General features: G+C 42.6%; 1 protein-coding gene across 3 annotated transcripts in view; it reads right to left on the bottom strand.

Annotated features, from left to right (window-relative positions):
• Nucleotides 1–13,340, bottom strand: part of LOC126272246 (speckle targeted PIP5K1A-regulated poly(A) polymerase-like) — a 236,552-nt gene that overhangs the window by 205,308 nt on the left and 17,904 nt on the right. For all 3 annotated transcript variants that reach the window (XM_049974953.1, XM_049974957.1, XM_049974955.1), the window contains exon 3: nucleotides 6,793–6,910. In XM_049974953.1, coding sequence (XP_049830910.1) covers nucleotides 6,793–6,910 — 118 coding nt within the window. The remainder of the gene's footprint in view (nucleotides 1–6,792; nucleotides 6,911–13,340) is intronic.

Below are 13,340 nucleotides of genomic sequence, written 5' to 3'. Positions count from 1 at the left end.
ATGGGAGGCGGAGCACATGGAGTATTGGGATGTGATGGGCGTCCACAATCTCGACATGTGAGGCTGGAAGTACAGCGGGAAGACATATGCCCGAACTTCCAGCACTTAAAGCACCGCATGGGGGGAGGGATATATGGCTTGACGTCACAACGATAGACCATCACCTTGACCTTCTCTGGTAAAGTATCACCCTCGAAGGCTAAGATGAAGGCACCGGTGGCAACCTGCTTATCCCTTGGACCACGATGTACGCGCCGGACGAAGTGAACACCTCACCGCTCTAAATTGGCGCGAAGCTCATCATCGGACTGCAATAGAAGGTCCCGATGGAATATTATGCCCTGGACCATATTTAGACTCTTATGGGGCGTGATTGTAACCGGAACATCCCCCAGCTTGTTACAATCGAGTAACCGGCGGGACTGGGCGGAGGACGCTGATTTGATCAAAACCGAGCCCGAGCGCATTTTGGACAAGCCCTCCACCTCCCCGAACTTGTCCTCTAAGTACTCGATGAAGAACTGAGGCTTCATGGGTGTAAAGGATTCACCATCAGCTCTCGTACACACCAGGTAGCGGGGCGAGTATGGTTCGCTGGCATCCTTAGTCTTTCGTTCCTCCCATGGTGTAACCAGAGAGGGGAACGATTTGGGGTCATATGTAGTTGCGTTGTATTGAGCCCTGGAACGCTTAGAGACTGCTGGCGGCTGGCCGCCAGCAAGTGATGATGTACCACGCTTCATTGCGGGTCATCCGCCCTGATGCCACCTACTCCGACCAAGGGCCCTCCCCACGGGTGCCACCCAGCCTCAGCAACGACCACCTGGCAGGAGATGGTCATTGCCGGGAGTCCCAATGCCCCAAGGAGATAGGCATCTACTCCTTGGCATACATGGGGAGTTAACGGCGCTGGCATCAGCAGAGCGATCCCTGTGTAGTCAGGGGGCTACAACCAACAGGGTACATGGCGGCCCCACCACAACGGACTGGCTACCATGCTGGATTTCAGGTGATGTAGTCCAATATCGTCATTGGCGCATAAAGCGACACAGCATAGCAGACTGCAATAAACTTCACCCAAGAACAAATCCACGCCCAAGAGATGGTAGGTGAGCGGGACTGCTAAGCGATGACGACAAACCTGGCTAGAGATGGTAATGCAAGATGGACACATCGCTCCTTGTAAGGCGCCCTTCCCCAATCGGCTCGCTCTTCGGAAAATTTAGAAGGATGGAGGTCAAACCCATTAGGGGACCATCTCACAAGGCCAAAACGTTTGAGACTCCTTTTAGTCGCCTCTTACGACAGGCAGGAATACCGTGGGCCTATTCTTACCCCCGAACCCACAGGGGGACAGTTTCCTTGTTCTCAGAGCAACTTGTTATTTTCTGGAGATGCTGAATCTTAGTACTGGCATCATGGTAAGCACTCCACAGTGTTGCAGTGAACCTCTTCTGCTGCTTCCAGGGGGAGTGAAACTGCAACATGCTCCATGGAGCCACTGTAATCTGCTAATGGTAGCATTTTAAGAGCCATTTGGCAAGGATCTTCACTGTACACTTGCCCAGATGTTTCTCAGTGAAATTGATTACTGTACAGATCCCTGTATCATGTCTTGGTTTTTTGTGCAAGCACTCTGATTTTGTTTTTAGGCATGCAGACATTTTCAACTGCTTTCCATCTGCTTATAATCATGCTGCATTGTCAAACCTTTCCCAAGAATATGGAGAGAGTGTAGCGGACACGCAAATGTGGAGGTACAGTAGCTCTTTTGAAGGGGCATCCAGGGTTCTCTTGCTACCTGCGATGGTTGTTCAGTGCTGCACGGGAAGCCAGGAGCCATTTAACATTAGGCTTTCTTCTTTCTTGTTGATGCTACAGGCACCCCGAGACAGGCAAAGATGGAGGCGCAGTGTCCTCAGTTGGTGCCAGTGTAGACGTTCAGCAGGGCTATTGGAACCAACAAGACTCATCAGAAACAAATTGTAACATGTGAATGCCTGACCGCACACAGAAATCACAAAACAACTGAGACAAGTACGATGTCCATCGTCATAAATGAGGGTAACCAAAAAGTTTTTGATGGAGCCTGACTAGTGACTTCGGTAGTGGCTGAGGAGTACTGGACCATGTATGGAAAATGCGAAATCGTGTCAATGGCAATCAGTCAAAACACATTCAGAAACAGACCAGCAAAATCCACATGGATTGGTCCCCAGGTATTGGTTCCTGGAAGATAAGGGGAGAATGTATCCTTGGGAGCCACCTGTTGACTAGTGCACATGGGACACACGGCAACCAAGGGCTCCAGCTCCTGGTAAATGCTGGACCAGTACACATCTGCAAGCCAAACCTTTGGTGCGGGAAACAACCCAGTGATCCTCTTGCAACAGCTGTAAGACTTCCTGCTGCAAACTTCCAGGAATAATCACCCTGGGCATTGCATTTTCTGTGGAGAGGAACAGTGCCCCATCTAAGACAGAGAGACTATGGCACAATACAAACTAATTATAAAGCAGATCTGAAGTGTCGACCAATGACAAGAAGATTAACCCTGCTGAACAAGGCAGACCACTAGCTGGAGGACGGGGTCCGACGCTGTTGCTTTGGCAACTCGGGCACTAATGATCAGAAACAAGTCTACTGCTTGGCAGGCGGAGATATCCAAATGAAAACACATGTGCTCCTAAGTTGCTTTCGTATAGGTTCAGGAGAAATCATTCCACTTTTGACAACCTCCTATTTAAAAATGTTGGGTGTGGTACACTGTGAAGGAATTAGGCTAGAACCAGTCCCATACCAAGCATCTGTGGTGAGGCTGGTGTGTGACTGCATTACTTCAGTCAGCAATTCCTCATGGTGTGACAGGCCTACAACACAATGTCCACACCACGGATAGTGCTGTTTCTTGGCCACCAACAAAAAGAGCCACTAAGACATTAATAACTGTTAGCAAGCATCAAGGGTGTATGGGACTTACATGAAGACTGGATTGCCTTTGAGATGGATGTGGCCATGTCAAAATTTTACACGAAGCAGATCTGCACCTTGACTTCTAAAGAAGCCCAGATTTAATTTAGATCTAACAAATTTTAAGAAAGGTGAGCTTAAGATTTAACCTTTATAGCTATGTTTTGTAACACTTTACACTGCGATCATCGTTTTAAAATAAAATATACTGGTGGTTCAAACAAGGAGAGTCTCTCGGCTGTTTGACATATTCCCTAACCATGTCTTCAGGATTTGCTGTCCCATCGAATTCGCTATATTCACTGCAGAGCTATGTGCAATCCGGAAGGGAGCAGTTGAAGTGTCTTCGGAGTGAAAAGTTTCTTGTCTACTTCAATTGCTTTAGTATCCTAGAAGTATTAAAGCTTTTGTTCTCAGCAGAGAAAACGATTAAAAAGTACAGGACAAACTGCTCCTTTTTCACCAGCAAGAGAAGCCCATATCATTATGCTCAATATCTGGAAATTTGGAGAAATGGGCAAGCAGATCAAGCAGCCTAGGTGGTCAGCAGGAAATACGACATGTGCCGCTCCCCAGCAAGCTGTTATTCTGCTGTGGAGTCAGAGGGCCATAAAACTGTGGAAGGAGGAGTGATTGATCATGAAGGAGAATAAGCTTGAAGGTATCTATCCAGGGCACATCTCTTTGCAGTCATTCTGACAGGGCAAAGTAACCTTGACCTATCCGCAAGTAAGGCTCTGTACCCTGCTTCATACTTCAGTCTGTGTTACCTGTTGTGGATAATTCACTATATGCCACACTTTAACTGATTGCATTTGATATTGTGCTAAGAGGACAGAAACAAACATAGGTGGAGTTGTGCCCTCTATTTTAGCTGATGATGAGACAAGTTAGGTAAAAAATTTAAAATTTCGTGTAGTGTCAGGCTGAAGATTTTGCTGTGTTGCAGAGTGGCTGGCACCTACCTACCTACCTACCTACCTCCCTCCAGTGTGAGCACCATTTGTCACACAGCACACATCAAGTCTATAGCCAAGTACTTCCCAAACGTTGATAAGTATGTCTTCAGTGATTATAGCAACAGCTGATTCAATCTGGTTTCTTAATTCAGGGAGGTCTACTGATAGCAGAGGCACGTACACATGATCCCTGATGAAGCCCCAAAGGAAAAAAATCGCATGGCATTAGGTCAGGTGAACATGCGAGGCCATGCAAAGCAAGCCCTGTCATTTGGCCCCTTGCGGCCTATCCAGAGCTTGGGTACAGTGAAGTTCAACCAATCAAATACTTCGCTATGCCAGAGAGGTGGCGTACCATCTTGCTGGAAAACTAAGTTCTCTGGCTCATCTTCATCCAACTAAGGCAAGAGCCATTGCTCTAGTGTATCAAGGTAAGAAGTGCCAGTTACAGTAGGTACACCAAAAAAGAAAGGTCCATAAACTTTCCACCAGGATACGGCACAAAAAACAGTCACTTTAGGCGAATCTTGCATTTGTACCACCTTGTTGGCATGTAATCCATGGACTGCCGGCTTTAGAGCCTGCAATAACTGTAAACGGTAAGGACGTAGTTCTATACGTTTTCATAAAACTTCCCAAATAGTCGACACGGGAACTTTTAGATCACAACTAGCCTTCCCCACTGATTTCTATGAGCTACAAGTGAATGACTCTCTCACTCGCTCAACAGTCTCTTCACTTGTGCTCTTCCCTTTACAAAGGCAGCAGGGATCTTCAAATTGATGATACCATCTATGAATGTTATCATCACTTGGAGGATCACAACCGAGCTTCAGCCGTAACGCACGTTGTACAGTAACTACAGATTTGGTCTTTGCAAACTGCAAAACACACTAGTCGCCATCTTTGCTACTACTGCTGTCTAGTGGACTGTGGCGGAAACACTGCGTGCTGGACATGCACACTGGTGCCAAACAAAACTGTTTGAGTTGTTCTTTCATTTGACTTATCATTTATAACTGTAAGTTTAATGTAATAAATATTAGAAAGAACTAAAGCCTCAATATTCATTTATAAACACCTTGTATTTTGTGTTGCTTTCATTTACTATGAAGCTAATTTTTAAGGTTTCTGTTTCCATTGCCCGGTATGTTTCTTGGAGTGTATTGATATTTCTTCCTACTCTATCAATGTCATCAGTGCATGCACATATCTGGCTAATTTCCAAAAATATGGTGTCTCTTTCATTGATTTTATTTACTACACTATGTAGAACTATATTGAATAGGATAGTGGAGAGACAATCACCTTGCTTCATGCTTTTATTAAAGTCAAAGCTTTCACTTCTTCTGCTATGGGCCTTTACTTTCGCTCTTCTCTCTGTCATTGTCATTCTGATTAGTCTTATTAGTTTAGCACATATACCAACTTCTTCCAGTACTCTGTGTAGTCCTTGCCACTTTATGTGTCAAAGGCTTTGAAGTCAATGAATAGGAAAGGCAGATCTATATCATATTCAGAGAACTTTCCCATCACAAATATCTGATCAGTTGTACCTCTGTCTGGTCAAATGCCACACTGATTTTTCCCTAGTATGTCTTCAGACTTACTAAATACTGGAAGAATGAAATTCTCACAATTATCCATCTGAAGATGGTGGTATGAACTATCAAAATGTGTAATGGTGTAAATAAAACACACGAATGACACAAAAATCTGTTTCATTTAATTCTGGGGGTGGGGGGAAGGAGGGAGGAGAGAGAGAGGGGGGTGAAGGGGGAAGAGAGAGGGGGGAGAGGGAGTGGTGGAGGGGGATAGAGGGGGAGGAGATGGATAGAGGGGGAGAGAGGGAGGGGATAGATAGAGGGGGAGGGGATGGATAGAGGGGAGGAGATACAGAGAGTGGAGAGGGGGATGGGGAGGAGAGGGGTAGGGGGGAGGGGAGGAGATAGAGAGAGGGGGAGGGGAGGAGAGGGGATTGGAGAGAGGGGTATGGGGAGGAGGAGAGGGGGAGGAGGAGATATAGAGGGGGGAGGAGATATAGAGGGAGGAGATATAGAGGGGGGAGATATAGAGGGGGAGGAGATATAGAGGGGGAGATATAGAGGGGGAGGAGGAGATATAGAGGGGGAGGAGGTAGAGAGGGGGAGGAGGTAGAGAGGGGGAGGAGGTGGAGAGGGGGAGGAGGGGGAGAGGGGGAGGAGGGGGAGAGGGGGAGGAGGGGGAGAGAGAGAGAGAGAGAGAGAGAGAGAGAGGGGGGGGAGGGAGGGAGGGAGAAGATGGAGGGAGAGGGAGGAGATGGAGGGGGAGGGGGGAGGGAGGGAGAGGGGGGAGGGAGGGAGAGGGGGGAGGGAGGGAGAGGGGGGAGGGAGGGAGAGGGGGGAGGGAGGGAGAGGGGGGAGGGAGGGAGAGGGGGGAGGGAGGGAGAGGGGGGAGGAGGAAAAGGATTAGTACAAATAAATGGGAATAAGTGACAAGTGAGAATGCAAAATAAGTCACAAACAAAGGGCAAATCACAACATGTAGGAAAACATGAAACAATGTGCCAAAGTAGTAGTAATGTAATTTTTTCACATGACTTATCACTTCAGGCACCAGGGCCTTCTTGAAAAATTCTTGTGTGTGTGTGTGTGTGTGTGTGTGTGTGTGTGTGTGTGTGTGTGTATCAAAGGTTGCCCATTTCACCCTTCAGTTCCCGCCCCAACAACTGCTGTGGCCATGAAGAAACTCTACCGTACTTTTGTCATATATCCATCAGAATTTCAAAAACAATACTTATCATTTCTGCAGAGTACTACACAATGTGTGAAAATTCACTAACATGTACATTTGACATACACAAAATTTCACTGAGACAACTCACCTGTCTTCAAAATCAGCTGTGGCTGTGCCTGTGTGTGAATTTAAAGAACACGAACGAACTCTACCAAACCTTTCCAATACTCCCACTAGTATTTCCTTTGTTACTCTCAATGGTAGTTCTGTAAAACAGAAACACATTCAGATATTAAAGTAATATGATGTTTGCAAATTAACAAAGATGGGAGTTAAAGTCTGTGTTGGCTGCAGTGTCAACAACATCCTTAAGTCACAAGGTTGTTAATGAATCAGTTTCTCACAACAAGTGGGATAATGTTTTAAGTAAACAATTACAGGTAAGAAAATAAATTATGTATTTCAAGTACTAAAATGTATATAATCTGAAATTCTTTACAGGTTATTCGAGGATTATGTAAATTTTCACTGGCACTGTTTTGGCATTATTTTATATCTGACTTGGAATGCAGGTTATGGTGATGGACTGACTTGTACTATAACCTGAGGTCTAGGTTACAATGAATGGTGAAAGTTTCACTGAGAGTTAGCAAAGCAAACAAATGTGATATGAGGGATGACTTTTAAGTTTTTGCAGAAACTATGGAAGAAAAATATCTTTTGGGCAGAAATTGTTTTACCATTTCTCAAAACATTCACCTGTAAAGTTAAAGCACTTTTCTTTGTGTTCAAACCAACTCTAGAAATTCTGGTGCCTCAAAGACATAGTTTTGGAACCACCCAACAACTTCAAGTGGCAATGAAAACAACAGTTCACACAATTTTTGTTTGACACAAATCAACAAAACAAAGCTGTTAGGGTATAAACTATGTGAATAAAGGCAATGAGACATTAATTCCATATCTTTTGTCACAATGTAATCCATTGTTTAACATGATGTGAGGCAGCTGTCACAGTCAAGACATTTTTGGTTGTGTTTCCCTGATTTCAACAATGACTAACAGCAAACAAATTGGTCAACATACTGCCAGTGCCTGCAATGCAATAGTCACAGTATAGCCACTAGTACTTCCACCTTACAAGCAGTAAATGGAACCCCCCCACCATGTGATGTCAAATATTGTGAGGTTTACAACATGTGATACAGCAGCACACCTGACAACTGTATATTGAATATACTTGACAGGAAAGCCTGATGAGTCACAAACATATTGCCATACACCATTTAGCTTCCACTATTCTTTGATGCTATAAAGCATGCCATTCCAGCTTGAATGAACACCACCAGGCAGCCAGACGCACATGTGAACGGGAGGGTGGGGTGTGGGGGGGCAGTACGGGGTGGGGGGCAGCAGGAGTGGGCAAATAGCTGATGCCCTGGCAGTCAGGGAGCTGCACTTAGCCCACAAGATCACACTGCACTCGACAAAAGTACACAGTAGGTGTGGCCAAGTGGCTCCTGTGTGCACAGAATGGGTGGAATACAGCCATGCAACAAGTAAACAACACTATCAGTGCCTGTCCGTGGTGAGCTGAGTAACACCCACAGACACATGTCCTATGGAGTAGCACTGGAACAGTTTGCTATTGAGCAGAGGTTGTGACAAGTTCAGCATAACCAAAGATAAAAAGGGATACTTTTATTGGAAATGCTTTGTGAATGACACTTTTGTTGGTTTCAGTTCATCTTGGAACACTGCCAGCAGACTGCTTCTTATTTGTGACTCATACAAATATATCTATGAAACTTCCTGGCAGATTAAAACTGTGTGCCGGACTGAGACTCGAACTCGGGACCTTTGGACCCGAGTTCGAGTCTCGGTCCAGCACACAGTTTTAATCTGCCAGGAAGTTTCATATCAGCGCACACTCCGCTGCAAAGTGAAAATCTCATTCTGGAAACATCCCCCAGGCTGTGGCTAAGCCATGTCTCTGCAATATCCTTTCTTTCAGGAGTGCTACTTCTGCAAGATACACAGGAGAGCTTCTGTAAAGTTCGGAAGGTAGGAAACGAGGTACTGGCAGATGTAAGGCTGAGAGGACAGGGCGTGAGTCGTGCTTGGGTAGCTCAGTAGGTAGAGCACTTGCCCGCGTAAGGCAAAGGTCCTGAGTTCGAGTCTCGGTCTGGCACACAGTTTTAATCTGCCAGGAAGTTTCATATCAGCGCACACTCAGCTGCAGAGTGAAAGTCTCATTCTGGAAATATATCTATGTTTCACCTTCTGGTGTGATGTTTTATATGAAGTTTGCATTTCCTCTATCAGATGTTATGAGTATTTCCTTGCACCAAATGACACTAGCCTGTTTCTGAATTTTGATTAAATTGTGTGATATCCATCAGGAACAGATCTTTATCACAAGTAAATGTTCCCATAAAATGAAATGTACTTAAATCAAGGACAAAATTTATCACTGACAGACACAAAACCTCAATAAAATTCTGCAAACCAATTGTAAATGCACTATCGACAATATTTTAGTCAACCGCATATGGTGCACTACTCACAACTCCACAGAAGATACATTTAAACAGGCCACCAGTGTGCTTGTGTGTGCCATGCTCTCTTCAGGGCTCACCATATTGTGGTGGGTGGCGGTAGGACACCACCAAAGGATGCTGTCTTCACTTCAATTCACTGTGGGCAAATGTAAGCCTTCTCACGACTTTTTAGAACACCACACACCAAACTACATCCAAATCTCGGAAGACTCACAGTAAGACAACAAATACCCACCTGGCATGACACTACTAATGTTCTGCAGACAATTCAGCTGCTGCAAATTGTCATAGGTAGTAAGAGATCAACATTATTGTATCAGAACCAGAGTAGAACAGGTACAATCAGGGATACCAAAGTTTTGTATATTTTCATCTACACTGTAGACATCACCTCATACCAACTACAGACACAACATTTAACTACATTTAACTGGTTTGGTTTTTTTGTGAAGGAGATTGATTATCAAAAGTTGAATGAAGTTATTCAAGGCATTTTTGTTGAGTAATGCCTTTACGAAAACTGTGAATCATCATCCAATGAAAACCTTCAACTGAAACTCCTATTTTTTCACAACAATGGTTCTTTAAATGTTCACTGTAAACAAACTACCTAACCAGATGCCAAGCTCTTATTGCTTTAACAATGATAAATGACAATTTTAAAGCAATAATAATTTCACACCTCAATTGTGACAACTAGCGGTTCTTTGTAGCGACTTAACCGGTAACCCTCTTATTACGACTAGACACTGAGCTACAATTACGAAACCGTTTAAGGAGCTATTCAGAAGAAAGTCATGACCGCATGTGTAGCATAATCCTCACTTCAATTTGCCTCATAATTTTTAGCTATACTGTATCATGTGCACAAATTATTTTTAGTACAATTATTTTGTTATATACTGTGACTGCAATTGTTGCTTTTCCAAATGCAGTGCATATTTCATCTTCATGTTCATGTCAGATTTTGACAGAGTGTATCTACGTGTGCTCAAAACCTGGCTCATGTTACTTTGAAAGCAGGCATCTCGTACACGTGTGTTAGGAAGGCAGGTGTCTCAGATCCATGTTACTTAAAAACTGTGTAAGCCAATGTACACCGCACGGCTGACGGTATATTGCATCAATATTATCAATTTTCTTTCCTGTTCTGGTCATGTACTGAATGAGGGAAAAGATGACTGTCTAAATGCCTCTATATGCCCAAATGTCTGTTACCTTTTTCTCATAATCCCTAAATGAGATATACACTGCTGGCTACATAATGGTCAAATAGTAATCTTGGAACACAGGTATCTCCAATTACCAAACTGTAATAACTATGTCATATTAGTTCTGAGAATTCCCATATCAGCTGTTTGAGCACTTCTGTTACATTTTCGTACGGGCAATACGGACCTGTTACAATCCTAGCAACACATTTCTGAATTTGCCTGCTGTCTGTTTTCATGCCTACTTGACAAAGATTTCAGGACACTGAAACAATGTTCTAGAACTGACTGTACTCATGTTTCGTGTGCAATGCTCTTTATGGCTCCATCACACTCTACCAGAACCATTCAACCAAATCTTAGTCTTGCATTTAGTTTCCCTAATACTGATTTTAGATGATCGTCCAAAATCATGTCACTTCTTAGTATTATCCTCTAAATACTTATATGGTGTGACATACTCAAACATTCATCAGTAATCTTATAATCACATATTGTACTGTTCTTTGTCTTTATAGGCCATTATCTCACATATAGCCATATTTAAAAGAGAGCTCTCTTTCATTACACAAAGTAGAAATATTGTCCAAGTCTTTCTGCAATTTCTTAAGATTATCTAATGATGATACTCTCCTGTACAAAAATGTTATTTGATAAATCGTTTACATATAGTGAAAACACTGGAAGTCCTATGACACACCTTTGGAACACAAGTATTACTTCATTTCTGTGAAACATTCGCACTGCCCAGTATAACAACTGGGACCTATTACACACATATTCCTCCAGAAAAATCATATTTTTTGCAAAGATATTCCATCTGACTGTATCTCGGTCAGTAGTTGATGATGTAGTACTGTGTCAAACGCCTTACAGTAATCTAGGAAGATGCACTCCCCCCCCCCTCCCCCCTTGCAATCCATTAGGATTCTTTGATAAGCTTATTTTCCTCTGGGAATGTCTTAACTTTTGAGCTTAGAATATGCTCTAGGATCTGACAACAGATAGTCTATAATTCTTTGCATCCAGACTACTACACTTTTTCTAAACCATAGTGAGCTGTGCTCTTTTCGAGTCACATGAGACTATACACTACACAAGCCAGTGTTAGGAAGGAGCAGATTCCATGGCATATTCAAAGTAAAATCTGACTGAAATTCGGTACGGTTGTTCACCGGGATGCTAATATCGAAATCACTAATTTGTTGGTCTGAAAAGTGATCAAACATTGGTATGGTACTATCCTCTTGTGTAAATACATTTTTAAATGCATAATTTAAAATAACTGCATTCTGTCTGCTGTCTTTAGTTTTGACACGAGGCAGATTCACAAGAGATTGAACAGAAGGTTTGGATCCATTCATGAACACTATGTATGATCAAAACTTCCTTAGATTTTCCGGTAACTCTGTCACTATGACCTGACTGAATATTACTGCACCTTTCATGCATGGTCATTACATAACTGCATGAGCTGCTACATCCTTTCTCAATCAGCAGTCCTGCAATATCATTTGTAGTGTGAGTGCAGTAGTATAAATTTTTGCACCATTCTACAAATGGTACCATGGTGGGTTGTTGCCATATTTTATTACTTTACTCAGATCATATTTATTTAAACTGTGGTTGATAATTTCTTTCAACTTAACCACTTTTGCCAGATAAGACTTAAATGTTCTTAGTTTGTCTTCTACATATAACTGATAGCAACTATCAGTTGGAGGAAACACATATACTGGCCTCATTTTCTTAATGGTCTTTCTGCCTTTAATAACCATTGCATTATGGGGCATTTGGAGCCCTGATGAAAGACATTTGGCCCATCGATTTGCTTCCGATGAAGTGGTGCATGTCTGGGTATAATCGTGCTTTGATAAGCAACAGCAAACATTATTTCATGAAGATACTGACAGTCTTGCCTCACAGTGAGATAAAGATATTAACAATAATGGCAGTTACTTTTGAAATAATAAACAGTTTTCTTGCCTTTTTTCCATCTGTCTCATTTTCATTTGATTGTCCCTAATACTGCAAAAATTTCCTGCTCTCTATTTAGTGTTTCAAAAAGGTCTCAGTTACCAAGTTACCAGTACGATGTTGGGGAGGGAGGAGGCGACTACTTTCTATAAAGGACTCAAATTCTAGAACTTTATTGTGAATACTCCGGCAGTTTAAAGACTAGTATACTAAGATTCTCTATCTCCACATTTGCTATATCATCTGTTCAAATAATTGATTTATCTGCTGCCAATTCTTCTACTGATGGCCTCACAGTGTAGTCTAATCTACAGATATTTTTTTAAAAAACTTATGTAATCCACATATACAGTGTATTAGCATACCTCACCTATCAAGGATAATTTTGCAAGTCTCCAACGATTAGTGTAAGACAAGAGATCTGAAGCCAATTTCTTCACAGAACTGGTGAAGCCTCTGGTTTAGACCCTCCACTTGGTTCCTGGATAAAGAGCCTGATGTGGAATTAATGAAAACGTAGAAGGGAGAACCACCAATATAACTTTCTTTTCACACAACCTGTTTATTTAACAATATATACACTGTGTTTTATAGATAATCGAAGCATATAACCATAAAATCTTCTTTAACAAAATGAACAAATTTGAAAAATTCTTTTGACCTTAACCTTAAGCTGAATAAGCTTTCAATCTTTGCAAAAGAAACCTGAAATGCTGTATTGCAAAACAGCAAATAATATGACAATGATTACAAGACGGCCGGACCTGCAGTCCGCAAGTTATTGGGTGAATCAGCGGTGTTAACTACCACGTTGGATACAGTCTATCTTATTAAATGCCCTTCTGCAACACATGAAAACTGTATAAGCACCACTGATGACAAGAGTAATTCAATTACTCAAAACAGATGACTTAAGTTTTAATTTGAAAGCTGTATGTTGAAAGGTC

The sequence above is a fragment of the Schistocerca gregaria genome, chromosome 5 (genome assembly GCF_023897955.1).
Source record: "Schistocerca gregaria isolate iqSchGreg1 chromosome 5, iqSchGreg1.2, whole genome shotgun sequence".
NCBI lineage: Eukaryota > Metazoa > Arthropoda > Insecta > Orthoptera > Acrididae > Schistocerca > Schistocerca gregaria.
The sequence above is the reverse complement of the archived record's forward strand: the minus strand, read 5'-3'. Positions and strand labels throughout refer to the sequence as shown.